Source organism: Pongo pygmaeus, chromosome 4 (genome assembly GCF_028885625.2).
Source record: "Pongo pygmaeus isolate AG05252 chromosome 4, NHGRI_mPonPyg2-v2.0_pri, whole genome shotgun sequence".
NCBI classification, from domain to species: Eukaryota; Metazoa; Chordata; class Mammalia; order Primates; family Hominidae; genus Pongo; species Pongo pygmaeus.
In genome coordinates this window covers 177,119,624-177,141,483 of record NC_072377.2, presented here as the reverse complement: position 1 = coordinate 177,141,483, position 21,860 = coordinate 177,119,624, and the positions used below count along the sequence as shown (strand labels likewise).

The window sequence follows — 21,860 nt, the reverse complement described above, 5'->3', positions numbered from 1 at the left end:
TCCCAAGCTCAAATGATCCTTCCACCTCAGCCCCCCAAGTATCTGGGACCACAGGTGTGTGCCACCATGCCCCACTAATTAAAATTTTTTTCCTTTTTTTTTTTTTTTTGTAAAGATGAGGTCTCCCTATGTTGCCCAGGCTGGTCTCAAACTCCTGGACTCAAGTGATCCTCCCACCTCAGCCTCCCAGAATGCTGAGATTACAGGCATGAGCCATTGCACCTAGCCTTTACTTTCTTGATACTGTCCTTTGATGCACAAATATGTTTCATGTTTATGAAGTCCAGTGTATCTATTTTTTCTTTGGTTGCTTGTGCTTTTGGTGTCATTTTTATCCATCTGGTCTTTTACTAACCCCCATATACCCTTTGACACATATTTAGAGGTTCTCAAAATTTTTATTTAAAGATGGGAGGATATGGAAATATTTTTTTAAAAAACACTCATTGAAACAGACTGCAGTACTGTCTTTAATAATGAAGATCCCCAAAGCTTCTGTGTGAATACTCAGGGCTTCTCAAACCATCTCTTGGTAAAGGCTGATGAGGATGATCATACATCCTACCAAAGCCCCTCACTCTTTGGTTTGAGGCAAGAGAAAAAGGAACACTGGTGATGAAATTTAGGATAACAAGGAGCATAAAAGAGGCAGTACTTCTGCCAATTTGCCCCCAAGTTTCTCTATCAACATCTTACAGTGCCTTTTGTTAAGGGGAGGAGAGATGTGGTCCCAGGGTCCAGGCCTCTTGCTCTTATAAATTCCCATTGAGCAGTAGTTCTCAAAGTGTGACCAGGGGTCCAGCAACAGCAGCAGCCTCTGAGCACTTGTTGGAAACCAGATTCTTGGACCTTGCTTCAGACCCACTGAATCAGAAGCTCTGGAGTGGGACCCAGTGTTCTGTTTTAACAAGCACTCTGCTGAACGTTCAAGTTGGAGAGCCATTGGTGTAGCATTTTCAGCTGGTACAACCTGGAGCCTGCCACCTGGAGAATGTGATTACTCATCATCTCCTGCCAAGTGTGGGATCAGGTACTTTTGGTAACAAGTGACAGCAAACCTTAAACTAACCTACTAAACAGCTGCAGAAATTAATTCGTTTGCATATTCTGCCTAAAAAGTCAGCAGGGAGCAGGCTTGTTCTCCGTTTTCCTGTGATTCTGTCTTCCTCTGTGTATTAGCTTTGTCTTCACACCCACTTCTCTCGTAGTTGCAACATGGTTTCCTGCAACCATCAGAGCTGTGTGCTTCCTAATTAGCTCCAGAGTGAGACGACATGGCATTCCACACCATCAAGCACAGCTCACCAGCTTAGCTCTGATGACACCAGCCCTGAGTCAGGGCAAGAGGCAGAAAATTTTCCTGATTGGCTTAGCACCCTGCTTCTACCCCTCCCTTGCAGGGGATGGGTAAGTCACGAAGGGGAAGGAAGAACTGCTGTATGTGGAGGGCGAGGTAGCCATGGTGCCCAGGACACCAGGACTTATGAAATGGCCTCTTTGCTGTTTGTCCCAAACCCACTGTTTTTTCCTTCTTTAATAATGCATCTAGAGGGATCTTTCCAAAGCAAAAGCCTGTCTACAACACCCCTTGCTTAAACCCTTTGGTGTATCTCCCCAGACACACACACACACACACACACACACACAGCTCTCCAGATTAGGTTCATACTTTGAGATGTTCAAGTTCTAGTTCTAATTGACCTCTAGCCTGCTGGATTCCCATCTTTGGGACCCCATGGAATGTTCCACCATTGCCCGCTTCCACGCTTTTCCCTGCTGCCCCACCTCTGCTTCTGTGTTCTGCCAGGAATGCCTTTACCCTTCCCCATGTGGTAAATTCATCCTTCAAAACTCAGCCTGGATATCTGCTTCCTCTGGGATAGCTCTAAGGCAGGTTAATGACTGTGTCCACAGGCTTCTGGGTTACACAGTCACCGTGTGCCTGCACCACTCATCTCTACATCTCCCTCAGCTGGTGATCTTGGGGCAGGGACCTGTTTGATTCTCCCTGGGTCCTCAGTCCCCAGGCTTGGCACGCACTAGGAGCTCAGATAGTGTTTGTTGATCACATACTACTTTTGTGGCCCCTACTGTTGCCTAGCAAAGTAGGGCCCCTGGTAGACACTCAGTTGATAATTATCAATGCATTAAACTGACCACAAATCTCAATTCTTCAGGTCCTGGGAAAACCGTGAGCCACCTGCAAATATAGGCTACTTATGCCCTTGACAGGTTCAGGGAATCCGTCCTTTTAGCACTGGAGCAGTTTCACTTTGGACTTGATGAGGGCTTAGAGGCCTTTAGTTTTCGATCCTGAGGAGCCTGCCTTTATCCAGGAAGCAGGGGACTGGACCACTGGGACCTTCATCATGGGTGGGCATGGATTCCCCATCCCAATCAGAAGAATAGCTGTATCTGTAGCAATAGGTTATTCTAGGCCAGTTCTTTCCATTAAAAAAAAACTAAATCCTCTGGGTTGAATTAAAAAAATTAAAAATTTAAAAATCATGTTTATTTCTAATATACAATTTGATAATACATATTTATTGAATATAATACATAAAAATGCAAACTACCTGTAATCCTCCTATGGGTTTTGTGCTTCCAGTCTTTTTTCTAAGCATGCATATTTAGTAATTTCCTAAAGCATTGAGATTATTATTTTATTCACATTTATTACCATTGTCCTAGTGCATTTTATACTGCTATAACAGAATACCTGAGACTGGGTAATTTGTAAACAATAGAAATTTATCTAGCTCATGGCTCTGGAGGCCGGGAAGTCCAAGGTTGAGGGCCCTGCATCTGGCGAGGGCCTTCTTGGCCGTTGCGGAAGGTGGAAAGGGCAAGAGGGCATGCAGGAGAGAGCCAGCAGCTGAACTCACAGCCTCTAGCCCTTTTATAATCAGCACTAATTCATCATAAGGGTGGAGCCCTCATGGTCTAAACACCTCCCATTACTGTTGGCCCCACCTCCCAACACTGTTACATTGGGGATTAAGTTTCCAACACATGCCTTTTGGGAGATACATTCAACTATTATTTTATCTGTTACTGTTGAGACTATTGTTTTATTAATTAAACCCCATGTATTTCTGCAAAAAACCCTGACAAGTTTATAATACCAGTCCCCTGTAGCCCTCCTGCCACTGATAAGCTGAAGGTAAAAATGTTAAGACCCAGATACTAAAAAAAGCAAGTAAGGCCTGGGAGTCAAACCAAAGCCAAGGAACTTAACCCAGAGCTTCCCAGCAGCCAAGGCAAAAATAAATAAATAAATAAATAAATAAATAAAAGGGAAGCTCAAGGGGTTGTGGAGCTCTTGAACTGCAGAAGAGGAAGCAAGCCAGGTTGTCAGAATGCACGAGCTTTCCTAGTGCTGACCTCTGGAGAGGGCACAGGGACCTTGTGTAAGAGTGTTGTGTAAGGGACAGTTTCACTGAAAGATGCAGGAACTGCCTGGGTTTGGTCACTTCTCATACTGACTCTTAAGAATAGCTGATGACAGGCTGGGCGTGGTGGCTCACACCTGTAATCCCAGCACTTTGGGAGGCCAAGGCAGGTGGATCACGAGGTCAGGAGATCGAGACCATCCTGGCTAACATGGTGAAACCCCATCTCTACTAAAAATACAAAAAATTAGCTGGGCGCGGTGGCGGGCGCTTGTAGTCCCAGCCATTCGGGAGGCTGAGGCAGGAGAATGGCATGAACCCAGGAGGCGGAGCTTGCAGTGAGCCGAGATCGCGCCACTGCAGTCCGGCCTGGGCGAAAGAGCGAGACTCCGTCTCAAAAAATAGCTGATGACATGTCCATAAATTGTTCTCAAATAGTTCTCAAAAATAAATAAATACATAAAGAAATTGTAGTTCTGGGAAGGCATTTCTTTGTTTTGTTTTGTTTTCCCTAGGAATCAGACTGAGAGGAAGGCATATTTTTGTAGGAATCCTAAGTGACGTGATCTAAGCATGAAACTTTCTGGTGATTCATTTGGTAGAGATTTAACAAACACATATTAACTGTGTGGCTTTCATGCTGTTCTTTCATGTAAGGAATCTCGTTTAACGTTCTCAATGAAGTTGGAGGCAAGGGATTATTAAGCCATTTTACAGATGGGGAAATGGAGGCTCAGGGAGACTGACTTATCCAGGGTCACATAGTCAGTTAAGTGACACACCAGGACTGGACCCCAAGTTTACAACCTTTTCCTTTGTGTTGGCACCTTGTTGGAGAAGGAGGGAAGTGTCTGACCTTGTTACATATCCACGGTGTATTAGGACTGGGTCTTTTTTTTTCTTTGAGACAGAGTCTTGCTCTGTCACCCAGACTGGAGTGCAGTGGTACGCTCTTGGCTCACTGCAGCCTCCGCCTCCTGGGTTCAAGTGATTCTCCTGCCTCAGTCTCCCGAGTAGCTGGGATTACAGGTGCCCGCCACCACGCCTGGCTACTTTTTGTATTTTTAGTGGAGACGGGGTTTTGCCATTTTGGCCAGGCTAGTGTCGAACTCCTGACCTCAGGTGATCTGCCTGCCTCGGCTTCCCAATATGCTGGGATTACAGGAGTGAGCCACTGCCCCCAGCCTAGGACTAGGTCTTTATAAGTACCACCTCGTCTGTTCCTAACAGTAAATCCTAGAGCCACGTAATATTAGCCCATTTTACAGAGAGGATTGGCGGTTGTCCAAGGCCATACAGATAGCAGGCGTTAGGGAGGCTAACCAGGGGTTCCCAACCAGGGTTTGGTGATGGAACTTCAGGATGTGCAAGGATTCAATAGAATGGCACAGGAACATTTCTGGGTGAGAGGGGAGAGGATAGCTTTCACAGAGCCTCAAAAAACCCAAACAAAAATAAATGAGAAAAACAGACCCATGAACTCAAGGAAAGAATCATAGTGACAGCTCACATAACTGAGTCCCAACCTGGGGCCAGGCACGTGTGAAGGCCTGGATGAGCTTATCATTCCCATGAGGGTTAAGGTATATCATCCCCATCTTACAGGTCGCCCAGCTAGTAAGTGGCCTTGTGTGGTCACTGAGCTTTGCTTCTTTTCCATCATCACCTCTTGTGGCTTGTTTTTTTCTAGCAGTTAGTAGAATTTTTCTTCCTCTTTCGTGGAGCTGAAAATTACTACAAGGCAGAACGATATGCTGTGCTTCAAAAGGTCATTGCCTGTTTCTAAGTCACCTCGGTCTGTTCCCTTGCCGCTGGGAACAAGATGGTTGGGTGGTGGTTGGGTAAGAGGGAACAAATGAATGGATGATTGAATGATGAACAAGTGGATGGAGGAAGTACCTCTTCCTTGGCATTTGGGATCAGCATGCATGGATCCATTTCTGATGACTTTTATTCAAGGGTGACAGGTCACTGTAGTGTTAGAGAGAAGTCTTGGGGAAGCTCAGGTCAGGCCCGTTGTTGATGACCAGGCAGGACCAGAGTGACCCAGAGGCCTCCTTCCTCCTCAGCAGGGAGTGGTGTGGAAGTGGGCCGTGCTGCCTTCCACAGCTCTCTGCCATGGCACGCAGCCCTCCACAGCACGTGGCAAGCCTGGCAGGGCCTGGAATGGTTGCTACCCCTGGAACCTAGTATCTCCAGTATCCCTGGCCCACGTTAAAGTCCCCTGTTTTATCTGCTGTGGTTTCTTGCATCCCAGCCTGGCTTATACCCCTAGTGTAGGCCAGCGGTGGGGTCCCAGTTCAGAGCAACGGCATCAGCAGCCCCATTTTACAGCTGAGGACACAGTCTCAGAGGATTGAAGTGACCTGTCCAAGGACACACTAGTGAGCAGTGGACCTGGGCCATGGGCCCAGCTGTGACTGGCTCCAAAGCCACGTATCACCACATCCTCATAGGACCCACATGACCTCAGGGTCATATTTACATTGCCAGGAGGCCCCTGGAAGGTAAGCCACAAACTGGAGGCCATCATCAAATTCCTGAGGCTGCTCCACCCTCCTCTGGCTGGAGAGCTGTCTCTGGTCCAGCTAGACCATGGCTGAGGGTTTCTTTCCTGTTTAGAGAAAGCGTGCCCCACTCTCCAGGGCCTCTGCTGAGCTGCGTTGAAGGAACTTCACAACAAGCGGGGGCCAGGAACTGGAAGCTAAGAGGTGATTCTTCCTGTCCTGAAGTTTGTGACGCCATCCCTCTTCCTCAACCACCTGTAGCCCTGCTTTAAGAAAAAAGAGGTCAGGCAGGGTGGCTCACGCCTGTAATCCCAGCACTTTGGGAGACCAGGGCGGGTGGATCACCTGAGGTCAGATGTTCGAGACCAGCCTGGCCAACGTGGTGAAACCCCATCTCTACTAAAAACACAAACATTAGCCAGGCGTGGTAGCAGCTGCCTTTAATCCCAGCTACTCAGGAGGCTGAGGCAGGAGAATCACTTGAACCCCAGAGGTGGAGCCAAGATTGCGCCATTGCACGCTAGCCTGGGCGACAAGAGCGAGATTCTGTCTTAAAAAAAAAAAAAAAAGAAAAGAAAGAAACAAGAAAAGAAAAAGCATCTATGCAAAGAGCCCAGAGTGGGCCAGAAAGAGTGAGAATGGGAGTGAACCAGGGCTGGAAGAGCCTTTCTTTTTTTTTTTGAGATGGAGTCTCCCTCTATTGCTCTGTTGCCCAGGCTGGAGTGCAGCGGGTGGATCACGAGGTCAGGAAGAACCTTTCTACTGTAATTGTCCTTTCTGCCCCTCCACTAGGCTGGGAGCCCCTTGAGGGCCTAGACCTGGTTGTTCTCCCGGGGCCTGCAGCCTGTCAGTGTGAAGTAGGTGTATGATGAATGAATGAATGACCTGAGGGTTTGGAGCTCTGCTTCCAGTCCAGGAACAATCTCTCTGGCCTTGGTCAGTTCATCCCCTTTTTTGGCCTCCGTTTCTGCATCTGAGCTGATCTTCGAGGCCCTGATGTTCTCAGCCAGCAAGGTCCAGGGCTCTGGAAGACGGAGGGAGCCTGAGACAGGTGCTGGGATTCTGAGAAGACTTGGCCAGCTTGGCGGGGGGGAAAGGGTCCTGAGGTTCTTGGCTGTGGAGCATCGGAAACAGGGCAGCCGGCAGGTGGGCACCAGGCGCATAGGCGGGAGTGAGGAGGGAGGGTGTGGGCTTGGCTGAAGAGGCTGTTTGCTGAAGCTTCAGGTCTTCGTAGCAACTTAGTTTTCCTTCTTCAGAAAATGAAGCACCCAAGCGGCTCCTCTGGGTGTCAGAGCCTCCAGTGAGGTTTGAGGCCCACTGGGGGAGGGGGACGGGCTCCCAAGGCAGGAGGAGCAAGGGCTGGGGAGCAGGGGCACCCAGGCATTGGGCACGGGTGGACCCTGCCCAATGGGCCTGTGGGGTTCCCGTCTTGACGGCTGGGCAGCCCCACTCATTGTCACTTTGCCCTGTGTTTTCTGCAGATCATGATTGAGTTCTGTCCAGGGGGAGCCGTGGACGCCATCATGCTGGGTGAGTCTTACTTGATTCGGTGCATTGCCGGGACCAGACCACTCGTTTGGAGTCCTAAGCCTGACTGCTGGACGGCTCTGTCTAGGACTGGGACCTCCACTCTCCCATTCCATCAGTTCCCATGGCCTCTTTGAGCACTTCTCTACTTTGTCTGCTTTTGGGAGCAGGGTTTGGGTTCTTTTTTTCTTTCTTTCTCTTTTTGAGACAGAGTCTTGCTCTGTTGCCCAGGCTGGAATGCAGTGGTGCGATCTCAGCTCACTCACTGCAGCCTCCGCCTCCCGGGTTCAAATGACTCTCCTGCCTCAGCTTCCCGAGTAGCCTGGGATTACAGGTCCATGCCACCACGCACGGCTTGTTTTTGTATTTTTAGTAGAGACGGGGGGGTTGGGTTCTTGAAGAGAATGCAGGACATTCGCTGGAAGACCGTCACTCCTTGTTCCAGAAGCCGTGTGTCCTTGAACTGGCCACTCTCCCTCTCGAGGCCTCTTGACCTAAGATGGGTGTTATGCCTTCTTTGTGGGACCCCACACACTCTCAGGAGGTGAAACCGAGATACCCGAGGAAGGTCTTTGAAAAGTGGGGATACCCACACATTCAGTAAATGCTCCATGGGGACGGTGTCAGGTCTCAATGTCCTGGGCAAGCTTGAGCAATAATGACGACGATGATCACAGTGAAATGTTAGTAGTGGCCATTCCTTTGTGAATTGTCACTATATGCCAGAGAGTGTGGTAGCCACGTTCCCATATGTGGTCCTCCTCTAATCCTCAGGTATAAAATCAGGAAGAGTATTTTATTTATTTATTTTTTTGAGATGGAGTCTCACTCTGTTGCCCAGGCTGGAGTGCAGTGGTGCAATCTCAGCTTACTGTAACCTCCACCTCCCGGGTTCAGGTGATTCTTCTGCCCCAGCCTCCCGAGTAGCTGGGACTACAGGTGCCCACCACCACGCCCAGCTAATTTTTGTATGTTAGTAGTGATGGGGTTTCACCATGTTGGCCAGGCTGGTCTCGAACTCCTGATCTTGGGTGATCCACCTGCCTCAGCCTCCCAAAGTGCTGGGATTACAGGCAAGTATCACTTTTATTTTTTATTGGGCTGACACTTGAAAGGTTAAGGGACTCACCCGGATCACACAGGAGAGCTGTGAACCCAGGTCTGGGTGACCCGCTCCTAACCATGGACCATGACCCGTCCTGCAGCATCCCCGGCTCATGCCACCCTTCAGGGCAGTGAGTGCAGAGAGGCCGAGGAGAGGCCTGGAAGGTTGAGTGACATGTCCAGGATTCTGGGATGGCCCAGAAAAGGAGAGGCACTTAGGATAATGTCACACCATTCAAGGTATTTTCCCTGATTTTACCTCAGGAGGGAGCCAATCGTAGTCCTGACATAGTCTTCAATGCCATAAACCTGAATGTTGAAATCCCAAAAGAGCAAAATGCCTAAAGTCTCAAATCCTGTCAAATAAAATCCTGAAAGATCAAAATCCCAAAAATATAATTCTAAATTTTTTTTTAAATTCTTGGTATTTATTTATATTTTAAAGGGGAACTTGAGAAATATAAAAATAAGAAGGCACTTCATAGGCCACTTTACACCATCAAATAGGCAATAATAACATACATATGTTGCAAGCATAAACAGCTATAACAAGGATGTTTGCACAGGTGTAACAATTATGAGCAGATTGGCTGGGCGTGGTGGCTCGTGCCTGTAGTCCCAGAACTTTGGGAGGCCGAGGTGGGCTGATCACCTGAGGCCACGAGTTTGAAACCAGCCTGGCCAACATGGCAAAACCCAATCTCTACTAAATATATGAAAATTAGCTGGGTGTGATGGCAGGAGCCTGTAATCCCAGCTACTTGGGAGGCTGAGGTAGGAGAATCACTTGAACCCAGGAGGTAGAGGTTGCAGTGAGCCAAGGTGATGCCACTGCACTCCAGCCTGGGCAACAGAGTGAGACTCCATCTCAAAAAAAAAAAAAAAGAAAAAAAATTATGAGCAGATGACTTGTACCCATAAAGAGATAGGTCAAAAAGGGAGATGTATAAGTGCATATCACCAGGATTGGTGATTGTGTACACACAGCTTTATAGCTGTTGTCTGAAATACTGTAATGAACAACCAAAGCCTGTTGACGAGATTGATCAAAACCCTCAATGGGTCACTAGGGCATATGCAGATGCCGAAAGGGCCAGGATCTGGAGAAAGTTTATCTTTCACAAATGTGGATGTACCAAAAGGACATCCCTATGTTTACTGAGGAACTTTCAGCATTTTTACATACATGCACAATGCTTACACACCAGCAATGCTGAGATAATACACTTTCAGGGAGTCAAATTTGCAACAAACGCGTAAAAGCAATTAGAACTCTCTCAAAGTCTCTACACCATTTATACCTCCAGTGTTGAAAATGATGTGAAGATGAAATACATAGCATAGTGAATTACAAAAAGTAATGCTATTTAAAATAGTGGGGAAAAAATATGTACATATATATATATGTGTGTATATATATATATATACACTAAAGACCATTTAGTTTTTTCAAATTTAGCATATGACCAAGTGTATTACAGAGAGAGATTATGGGCAGTTGCACAGAGACCATTCATAAGAGTTGGCCTTACAGGATACAACTATCCTGTGATTGAGATTTTTAGCATTTTAGACTTTAGGGATTTTGATCTTTGGGGATTTCAATATTTGTGAGTATGGTATTTGAGATTGTGTCTTTTAGGATTATGTTCCAAACCCATCTCAGGAATGTGTGAAATTTACAGTAGTCCATCCCCATCCTGGGCTGTAGAAATGTAGGACCCACAAGCCTTCGTTACAGAGCCACTTACTGCCCCACCGAGTTCCCAGGTGGATGACAGTAGGGGGGAGGATACATGGCACATGTTATGTGGCTCTTGGGTGTGCCTTCTCTCAGCAGGCACTGCCTTTGAAGATTATCATTTGGGGGGATAGAATCTAATATTATAAAAGTGTAGTCTGGTATGAATTGAGACTTTCGGTTATAAGGAGCCAAAATACTCAAACTTTTTTAGGTGGGGGAAAGGGGGGGGATGTGGGAGGTGGAATTATTTGCACAAATAACTGAAGACTTCAAGGATAGCTAGCTTCTGGCACAGCTTGTTCCAGGAGTTTTAAAGAGTTATGATAAGAGATGGAGCGCAGTGGCTCACGCCTGTAATCCCAGCACTTTGGGAGGCTGAGGCAGGTGGATCACTTTGAGCTCAGGAGTTTGAGACTCGCCTGGGCAACAGGGCAAAACCCCGTCTCTACAAAAAGTACAAAAGTTAGCTGGGCGTTAGTGGTTTGCACCTGTAATCCCAGCTACTTGGGAGGCTGAGGCTGGAGGATCGCTTGAGCCCAGGAAGCAGAGGTTGCATTGAGCTAAGATCATGCCCAGCCCAGGTGACAGAGTGAGACCCTGTATGAAAAAAATAAAATAATAAAGAGTTATGATATGGACTTGATTTCTTTATCTAACTCTTGGCCCCACTGTCCTCTGTGTTAGCCCCATTCTCATGCTGGTTTTCTGCCCTTGACGACAAGATGGTGTGGGAGCTCCAGCCATCACATCTGAATTCCAAGCAGCAGGGTGGACGAGAGGGTAGACCCATCCCTACCCCACACTGAAGACTCTTTTAAAGAGACTTCAGAAAAGCTCCACATGGCACCTTGATTTATGTCTCATTGGCTGTAGCATATCACACACAGCTGGAATGGAGGCTGGGGAATGTGGTTTTCTAGCTGGGTAGCCATATGTTCTGATACTAAAAAAAGAAGGGGAAAATGGAAGCCAGCTAGCACCCTCTGTGTCCCCTGGTATGCAGCTTAACTGAATGAGCTTAGCTGGAGGGGAGTATCAGAGATGGAAAAGGCATTGAAGTGTACTGTGTCCTCGACCTCATTCACAGCTGGGGCGTGACCTAGACTACAGCTCAGCCAGCAGACAAACCCTACTCTGGCTCCCGTCCCAATTCTTCTCTTGGTCCTGACTGCTCCAGCCCTAGGCAGCTTTCCCCCTGTTGGTGGCAGCAGTTAAAGGAACATTTTGGGAATGATGATGTGCGAAGAGAAGCTGAAATGGGAACAGCTGACAAGTTCAGAGCCAGGTCCTCGTTGCAGCTCTCTGTTTAGGGTTGACTTTCCTGAAGATGCCTGCCCTGCTTAGAGGGGCTTTCTGCCCCTCCATCCATCTCCCCTTTGCCTCACGTGACTGGGAAGCATTACTGGCCTGAGCTTGGGGCCCAGGGGTCCATTCCCTGAGGTCCATTCCAGGTTTCTCTTTTTGGAGGCTTTGGGGCACAGGACTGGCTCTTTTGTGAGATGGAGAGAATACCCATGTGGTATGTCACTGTGGGGCCATTCTATGTAACACCCAGGGCCTGTTCTGATTGGAATAGATATGGTTGGCTATGCCTTGCTGGCTATTAAACATCTTGGGTCTTGGCCGGGCATGGTGGCTCAAGCCTGTAATCCCAGCACTTTGGGAGGCCAAGGAGGGTGGATCATGAGGTCAGGAGATCAAGACCATCCTGGCTAACATGGTGAAACCTCATCTCTACTAAAAATACAAAAAATTAGCCGAGCATGGTGGCGGGCGCCTGTAGTCCCAGCTACTTGGGAGGCTGAGGCAGGAGAATGGCGTGAACCCAGGAGGCGGAGCTTGCAGTGAGCCTAGATCGTGCCATTGCACTCCAGCCTGGGCGACAGAGCGAGACTCCATCTCAAAACAAAACAAAACAAAATAAAACAAACAAACAAACATCTTGGGTCTCCACCCTCTTATCGTGGAAAGGATGAGAGGCTAGGATTAGATGTGGTGTCAAAGGGGACTTTGCAATGTTGTAGTTTTTTTAATAAGGAGAAGTTATTCATGCATTGCTGTGTAATTGAAAACTATTTCTAAAAATGTATTGGACTCAAAAGGCTGCATATTGTATGATTCCAATTATATGACACTTTAGAAAAAGGCAAGACTATAGGCACAGAAAACAAATTAGTGATTACACAGGGACTGGAAATGGGAAGAGTTTACTGCAAAGGTCACAGGGGAATCTTGGAGGATGGTGGATGGATTTTGTATCTGAATTGTGATGGGGGTTCCATGACTGAATATGTTTGTCAAAATTTATAAAACTGTATACCTTAAAAAAGTGAATTTTTTCTATATGTAAATTATACCTCAATAATCCTGACTTTAAAAAGTGTATCAGGCCGGGCATGGTGGGTCACGCCTGTAATCCCAGCACTTAGGAAGGCTGCGGCGGGTGGATCACGAGGTCAGGAGTTGAAGACCAGCTGGGCCAAGATGGTGAAAGCCCATCTCTATTAAAATACAAAAATTAGCCGGGTACAGTGGCAGGTGCCTGTAATCCCAGCTACTCGGGAGGCTGAGGCAGGAGAATCGCTTGAACCCAGGTGGCAGAGGTTGCAGTGAGCCAAGATCACGCCACTGCATTCCAGCCTGGGCGACAGAGACTCCATCTCAAAAAAAAAAAAAAAAGTATATTAGCTAGGCATAGTGGCCCATGCCTGTAATCCCAACACTTTAGGAAACCAAGGTAAGAGATTGCTTGCGGCTAGCAGTCCAAGACTACCAGCTTGGACAACGTGGTAAGACTCTGTCTCCACAAAACAAAAAATTATTTATTTATTTATTTATTTATTTATTTTGAGACAGAGTTTTGCTCTTGTTGCCCAGGCTGGAGTGCAACCACGCGCAACCACGCCCGGCTAATTTTGTATTTTTAGTAGAGACGGGGTTTCTCCATGTTGATCAGGCTGGTCTTGAACTCCCAACCTCAGGTGCTCCGCCCACCTCCGCCTCCCAAAGTGCTGGGATTACAGGTGTGAGCCACCGCACCCGGCCAAAAAAATTTTTTTATGAACTAGATGAGTGTGGTAGCACACACCTGTGGTTCCAGCTACTCAGGAGGCTGAGGTGGGAAGATTGCGTGAGCCCAGGAGGTCGAGGCTGCAGTGGGCCATGACACACTACACTCCAGCCTGGGCAACAGAGTGGGACCCTGTCTCAAACAAACAACAAACAAACAAAACAAAATTAGGCTGGGCACAGTGGCTCATGCATGTAATCCCGGCACTTTGGGAGGCCGAGGCAGGTGGATCACCTGAGGTCAGGAGTTCAAGATCAGCCTGGCCAACGTGGTGAAACCCTGTCTCTACTATAATAGTACAAAAAAATTAGCCGGGCGTCGTGGCACGTGCCTGTCATCCCAGCTATTCGGGAGGCTAAGGCAGGAGAATTGCTTGAACCCAGGAGGTGGAGGTTGCAGTGAGCCAAGATCATGCCACTGCACTTCAGCCTGGGCAAGAGAGCAAGACTCCATCTCAAAAAAAAAAAGAAAGAAACACAACAACAACAACAAAAAACAAAATTAAAGAGTGTATCCTACCCACCTGACTGGGTTACTGTGAGGATTAAATGACAGTATGCACCGTGTCCTTATCCTTATTCCTGGCACATTATTATAAGGGCTCCAAAAATGGTGGTGATTAGATCATAATCATCTTCATCATCATCATTAGTATTTTCGTCATTCCTATTTCATTTATATCAGTAAATTAGACATGAGCAAGACACATTTTTGCCATTAAAAAAATTGCGGCACATATTCTAGCCCCGGACTCATCTTAAAACCAACATAGCAATAATCCCCCTTTATTGCCTATTTTCCACACTGAGAACTGAACATGGCTGATGGCTGGAGCCCTGCCTATGTCGATTATAATCATCCCATTTCATAGACCAGGAAATGAAGGGCCAGAGAGCTTGGGCAACTTGCCAGTAACCACACAGCTAGTAAGAGGCAGCACCTGGGTACAGCCTCGGTCTGTGTGGTCCTGAAGCCTATGCAGGCTGTGATCCTGGCCCCTGGCTGGAGACACAGAGGTTCAGGATGAGGCCACAGGGACAGGGGGCAGGCAGCTTGCGGACTCCAGAGAGAAGGGTCCCTGGTCCAGGAGCCCTGGTCTGGGGCCTGGCTTCCCAGAGCAGGGCAGTTGGTACCTGCATTCCTGGCGGGCATGTCTATTATACCACCCCTGAGGGCCTGGCTGGGAGAGCTGAGCCCTGTGGATTCCTGTCCAGGCACCACTGGGCAAGCCGGACACAGCAGTGCTGTTGTAGGCAGAGGGAGGACTCGGAGCAGTGCCCTTTGGTGACCAGGCTTAGAAGCCGACAGCTTGGGAACCTGGCAGGCCTAGGGAGGTGGCTCCCCTGGTCACAGGGGTCTTGGGTAGCAACATTGACTCAATCAGGACAGTCCTGTGGGATGCGGAGCACAAGGCTGTCACCCTGGAATCTTCTCACTCCCTTCCTCCCACCGCCTCCACATTCTACCAGCTCCACCTCCCTAATCCGTCCATTGAGCAGCTTTCGTCCTCTCTGCTTTGGTGCGTATCTGGACCACTGTGATGACCTCCAGCTGAGCCCCTGCCCCTGCTGCCCAGCAAGCTCTGTGCTGCGCTAGAGGGAATTGTTTGTTTATTTTATTTTGTTTATTTATTTATTTATTTATTTATTTATTTTTGAGATGGAGTCTCGCTCTGTCCCCCAGGCTGGAGTGCAGTGGTGCGATCTCGGCTCACTGCAAGCTCTGCCTCCTGGGTTCACGCCATTCTCCTGCCTCAGCCTCCCAAGTAGCTGGGACTACAGGCGCCCGCCACCACGCCCGGCTAATTTTTTGTATTTTTAGTAGAGATGGGGTTTCACCCTGTTAGCCAGGATGGTCTCAATCTCCTGACCTCATGATCCGCCCGCCTTGGCCTCCCAAAGTGCTGGGATTACAGGCGTGAGCCACCGCGCCTGGCCTATTTTGTTTATAATATAATAAATGTTACAAGCATAGCTGGGTCTCGCTATGTTGCCCAGGCTGGCCTTGAACTCCGGGCCTCAAGTGATTCTCCAACCTTTGCATCCTGAGTAGCTGGCACTACAGGCATTGAGCCACTGCTCTCAGCCATGGGTATTTTTTTAAACGCAAAAATCAGACTGTGTCTGGCCCACTCAGAACTTTTTATGGACTGCCCACTGCATTTCAAATAAAATGTAGTGGCCCAAAGGTCCTGCAGAGTCAAGGCCTGCTGACCTCTGACCTCGAGTCACTTTCCCTTCATCTGCCCCCTCCCACCACACGAGTCTGTTCCCCTTTCCAGGAATATTCTTCCTGCTCCCCACCTTCCCGCTCCCTGCCTGCTCAGACCTACTCAACCTGCGAACCTCAGGGAAGAAGGGCCTGGCTGTCTCTAGGCAGACATTGAGCGGTCTGCAGCGTGTGCATGTGGGCGCTTGTATCTCCCCACAAAGAACAAAAGGCTCTTGGCAACCAACCCTCTGGCGTCTCTGGCCCTTCCCCATCCGCATCCCCTGGTGCCACCACCAACAGCCAGTGGAAAGTTTAATAGGCAAAAAAGAAGAAAGAGAGAAAAAGCTTCCTCATGCTGAGAAAATGGGTCACCCAAGAGAGGGTCTTCCCAGTGGACACTTTTTTTTTTTTTTGAGACTGAGTCTCGCTCTGTCACCCAGGCTGGAGAGCAGTGGCGCGATCTTGGCTCACTGCAACCTCTGCCTCCTGGGGTCAAGCGATTCTCCTGCCTCAGCCTCCTGAGTAGCTGTGATCACATGCGCGTACCACCACGCTCAGCTAGTTTTTGTATTTTTAGTAGAGACGAGGTTTCATCATGTTGGCCGGGATGGTCTTGAACTCCTGACCTTGTGATCCCCCCACCTCTGCTTCCCAAAGTGCTGGGATTACAGGCATGAGCCACTGCGTCCGGCCCCAGTGGACATTTTGTAGACACCAGCTCATGTCAGCTATTGCCTCTGCTGGCTCCTTGACCTAGAGTTCCCTCGCCCCACCTATTCTCTTCCTTTGAGACATAGCCCAAATGTCATTTCCTCTGGGCAGCCTTCCAGTTCCTCCAGCTATAAGGGGTTCCTGCCCATTCTAACATCCCACATGCCTGCATCTCACTCTGTTCCAAGTATCACTTACCGTTTCCATGTCCCGTCTGCCTTCCTGCTCCAAGCACAGAGCCAGACACGTAGTAAGTGCACTCTCAGTGTCTGCAGACACAACAGATCTCTATGTCTCAGTCGGGCTTATGTTTACAAACCTGAACTCTAAAGCCGGAGCCTGGTTTGAATCTCAGATCTGTGACTTCCCACCTGCATGACCTTGAGTGAGTGGCTTAACCTTTCCAAGCCTCAATTTCCTCATCTGTAAACTGGGGACAATAATTGTGCCTGCTTCATAGGACTGTTCTGAAGACAAAATGGGTCCGTGCACATGACGTGCTTAGAAATGAATCCAGTACACGGTGAGCACTCCTTAATATTGGTGGCTTTTTTTTTGAGATGGAGTATCACTCTGTCGCACAGGCTGGAGTGCAGTGGTACAATCTCAGCTCACTGCAACCTCTGCTGCCCAGGTTCAAGCAATTCTCCTGCCTCAACCTCCTGAGTAGCTGGGATTACAGGTGCCTGCCACCATGCCCAGCTAATTTTTGTATTTTTAGTAGAGGCGGGATTTCAACATCTTGGCCAGGCTGGCCTTGAACTCCTGACCTCGTAATCCACCTGCCTCGGCCTCTCAAAGTGCTGGGATTACAGGCGTGAGCCACCACGCCTGGCCTAATATTGGTGGCTTTTATATTTCTCCCTGGCGTGGGCCTGACATTTCAGTTTCCTGTGGTGAGTGCTTACTGAATTGACAGCCGTTCTCCTCCATTTCCAGAGCTGGACAGAGGCCTCACGGAGCCCCAGATACAGGTAGTTTGCCGCCAGATGCTAGAAGCCCTCAACTTCCTGCACAGCAAGAGGATCATCCACCGAGATCTGAAAGCTGGCAACGTGCTGATGACCCTCGAGGGAGACATCAGGCTGGGTAAGGGGCTCAGGGTGGGAAAGGTGGAGCCACAGGGTGCCTGCCTGGGGGTGTCGGCCTGGCCTCTGCAGGCCAGTGGGAGTGTGGACCTCATGGGGGTGTGGGGTCCTCACGCCTACACCCTCTTGGCATGTCAGCAGTTCTCCCCTTCCTACTCTTGATTCTTTCTTTTTTTTTAATTATTTTTTTTTTTGAGACAGTCTTGCTGTGTCACCCAGGCTGGAGTGCAGTGGTGCGTTCTTGGCTCACTGCAACCTCCACCTCCGAGGTTCAAGTGATTCTTGTGTTTCAGCCTCCCAAGTAGCTGGGATCACAGGCGCCTGCCGCCATGCCTTCACGTATGTGTTATGTCTCCTCTTTGCATTTTTAATGTTTTTATTTTTTTAACCAAAATAACACATATGTGTGTCATCTCCTCACGTGTCTCCTTTTGCCATCCACCTGCAGAGACAAGCGCTTTGAGCTCTTCTCATGGGTACTTCTGCATTGCCAAATGATATGGCTACAATGCATTTTTTAAAGCAATGATTTTCGGCCTGGCATGGTGGCTCACGCCTGTAATCCCAGTACTTTGGGAGGCCGAGGTGGGTGGATCACCTGAGGTCAGGAGTTCAAGACCAGCCTGGCCAACATGGCGAAACCCCAATCTCTACTAAAAATACAAAAACTAGCCGGGTGATGGTACATGCCTCTATTCCCAGCTACTCGGGAGGCTGAGACAGGAGAATCGCTTGAACCCAGGAGGCAGAGTTTGCAGTGAGCCGAGATTGCACCACTGCACTCTGGCCTGGACAACAGAGTAAGACTCTGTTTCACGAAAAACAAAAACAAAAACAAACAAAAAAACACATAGTTGGTGCTCAATAAACAGTCACTTCCAGCATTACCACCACTTTAGCCTATGGTTAGTTACTTCAGCATCCCCAACTCCCAACCCCAACGCCCCGCCCGATGTGCTGGAGACCTGGCAGGTGGACCAGTCAGGAAGCCAACTGCCCATCTCTCACTCCTGCCTTCACCCAGCCCAGCATTGCTATTTCCTGCTACCGGCAGGCTGGGGGCCTGGTTCTTTCACTAGAGCTACCATGCACTGAGCCAGCATCTGATATGTGTTAACTCATTCCATTCTCAAAAGCCACTGATAACATCTTGCAGGACGGATTTGGGACCTAGCAAGACTGACTTATCCAAGGTCACATTGCTGATAAGAGGAACAACTGGGGTTCAAACCAAGGCAGCTGGCTCCAGAGCCTACGTGCTTAACCACTACCCTCTTGTCGCCTCTCTTAGTGGCAAATGATAAAAACCCACTTCCTAAGAGTTAAGGCAGACAGGAAAATGTGTACATCATGGAGCCAAATTGGAGAAGAAATACAGCTGGGTGGGCCTTAAAGTTAGTAGAAACCTGGAACATAAACGCTGCCAGGATCGTATCCCTGGCCCTTGGCTTTCTGTGCATGTAGGTTAGGCTCCCAGACCAACTCTCTCCACCAAGCTCAGAATACCATCTAGTTTCACCTTTCCCAGCATCATCTGCTGCTGCCTGAACCCGAACTCACCATTGGAGGCTTTGGCATCAATAATCCCAGGGGAGGGCTCTGACTGGCCCCACTTCGCCCAGATAGTAATCCTTGGACCAATCAGTGAGGCCCAGGCAGGAGGGGGTCTCCCACAGGCCCGGCTTGTCTTCAGTCTCTGGCACGGAGGGTGGGGTCACGTGATAACACGGAAGAAGCCCTCGCCCCCGCAATGAGGCAGTGTGGTGGGTGGGGTGATGGTTTTTCAGAGGAAGGGAGGATTTGGACTGGCCAGAAAAAATTTGCTGTCCACCTACTCTGCCCAGCGTATGAGAATCACACAGGCCCAGCAGAGGGCAAGTAAGTGAGGCAGAAGCTTGAGGGATGGGGAAGCAAGAACAAAGGGCTGGGTTGGCCGTGAGTGCGGGGAGGGTGTCAGGAAGACGGTGCAGTGTGTTGGCGAGGAGGCGAGTCAGTGAAGGCCGAAGGTGGGGGGTCAAACCGGAAGACGAAGCCCTTATCGAATGGGCACGCATCTCTAGGTTCCTAAAAAACGAAAGAAAATAAAAATAACCGGCTGGGTGCGGTGGCTCACGCCTGTAATCCCAGCACTTTGGGAAGCCGAGGCGGGCGGATCACGAAGTCAGGAGATCTAGACCATCCTGGCTAACACGGTGAAATCCCATCTCTACTAAAAATACAAAAAAATTAGCCAGGCATGGTGGCGGGCACCTGTAGTCCCAGCTACTCGGGAAGCTGAGGCAGAAGAATGGCGTGAACCCAGGAAGCGGAGCTTGCAGTGAGCCGAGATGGCGCCACTGCACTCCAGCCTGGGCGACAGAGCGAGACTCCGTCTCAAAAAAAAAAAAAAAAAAAAAAATATATATATATATATAATTTTAATATAAATAAATAAATCTGGAGCTATACACAGCAAACCCCTAAATGTTTAGCTGTCAGTATTGTAGTTTTTAATCTGAAAAATAATGAGTTTCTAATAAGCAACATGACTTTGGTAATCAGAAAACACACACACACACACACACACACACACACACACACACGAGAGTAGCTAGAGTCCTGTACACAATTTGGAATAAGACCCATAAAAAGGAGAATTAAAGTCCCTCCTAATCCTGCCGGAATAAACCACCACTCTCTGTGGGCTTCCCTCCAAGTCTTTTTTTGTCTGCAGAAAAGTCGGATCAGATAGTGGGAAAGAGCACAGATGGGTGACCTTCTGTGCATTACTTAGTCTCTCTTAAGTTAAGCTTCCTTATCTGTAAAATGGGAGTCATAATTTTCCCTGCCTTAAAGGGTCATAGATATAAATGATGTGTGTAGGAATAGATATGCAGATGATATGCATAAGTTTCTTTGCACAGTGCTATGCATGTGGTAAGTTCTCAGTAAATATTAGTTTTTCTTTTTTTTTTTTTGACATGGAGTTTCGCTCTTGTTGCCCAGGCTGGAGTGCAATGGCACGATCTCAGCTCTTCGCAACCTCCTCCTCCTGGGTTTAAGTGATTCTCTTGCATCAGCCTCCTGAGCAGCTGGGATTACAGGCATGTGCCACCACGCCTGGCTAATTTTGTATTTTTAGTAGAGAGGGTGTTTTTCCATGTTGGTTTTTGTCTCGAACTCCTGACCTCAGGTGATCCGCCTGCCTCAGCCTCCCAAAGTGCTGGGATTACAGGTGTGAGCCACCGTGTCCAGTGACAATATTAGTTTTTATAAGATAAACTGGGATCATTATATATATATATATACAGTTTCCTAGTCTGGTTTTTAACATTGAATATCAGCGTATTCCTCCATATTCTTAAAGATTCTTCAGAAACATGATTATTTTCGTGTTTTTCTTGTACCCATCACAGGCACAAAATGTAATTTACCTGTCAGAGCCCTGAGGAAAGCCCTGAATTGGATACTTGGGTTTCTCATGAGGTTTATCGTCTTCTTCACAAAATCATGCAGTGATGATTGTGCTTGTTCATGGATCTTTGAGTCTCTTTCTGTAATATACCTTGAAGAGGAATTCTCAGAAGCAGAGTGCTGGGTGTGTGCAGTGAGTCGGGGTTTTGTTCATCCTGCAGCCGGCATGCCCTCCGTGCTGGTCGTACCAGTTGACACACCCCGCAGTGCAGTGTGCAATTCTCTTTTCACCACATCCTGGCCCCTACTGGGTTTTACTTAATAGAGAAAAAACAAAAAACCCACAAAACCAAAAAACTTTGCTACATATGCATTTCAGTTTTTTAAACCATAGAAACAATACACTCTATCAAAAACATTTTAAAGAATAAAAGTGGGCCGGGCGCGTTGGCTCATGCCTGTAATCCTAGCACTTTGGGAGGCCGAGGCAGGTGGATCACCTGAGGTCAGGATTTTGAGACCAGCCTGACCAACATGATGAAACCCCGTCTCTACTAAAAATACAAAATTAGCCGGGCATGGTTGCGCATGCCTGTAATCCCAGCTGCTCGGGAGGCTGAGGCAGGAGAATTGTTTGAACCCAGAGGGCGGAGGTTGCAGTGAGCCAAGATCGTGCCATTGCACTCCAGCCTGGGCAACAAGAATGAAACTCCATCTCAAAAAAAAAGAATAAAAGTGTGTAAAGTGAAAAATGTAAGGTCCTGGCCGGGTGCATTGGCTCACACCTGTAATCCCAGCACTTTGGGAGGCCAAGGCGGGCGGATCATGAGGTCAGGAGATTGAGACCATCCTGGCTAACATGGTGAAACCCCGTCTCTACTAAAAATACAAAAAAAAAAAAAAAAAAAAAAAAAAATTAGCCGAGCGTGGTGGCGGGTGCCTGTAGTCCCAGCTACTTGGGAGGCTGAGGCAGGAGAATGGCGTGAACCTGGCAGGTGGAGCTTGCAGTGAGCGGAGATCGCACCACTGCACTCCAGCCTGGGTGACATGCGAGACTCTGTCTCAAAAAAAAAAAAAAAAAAAAAGTGAGGTCCCTTCTGTGCACTGCCCCCA

General features: G+C 48.3%; 1 protein-coding gene across 1 annotated transcript in view; it reads left to right on the top strand.

Annotated features, from left to right (window-relative positions):
- Positions 1 to 21,860, top strand: part of STK10 (serine/threonine kinase 10) — a 143,343-nt gene that overhangs the window by 53,176 nt on the left and 68,307 nt on the right. Inside the window, exons 3-4 of the mRNA XM_054488687.2 lie at positions 7,381 to 7,429; positions 17,206 to 17,355. Of these exons, the coding sequence (XP_054344662.1) occupies positions 7,381 to 7,429; positions 17,206 to 17,355 (199 nt within the window). The remainder of the gene's footprint in view (positions 1 to 7,380; positions 7,430 to 17,205; positions 17,356 to 21,860) is intronic.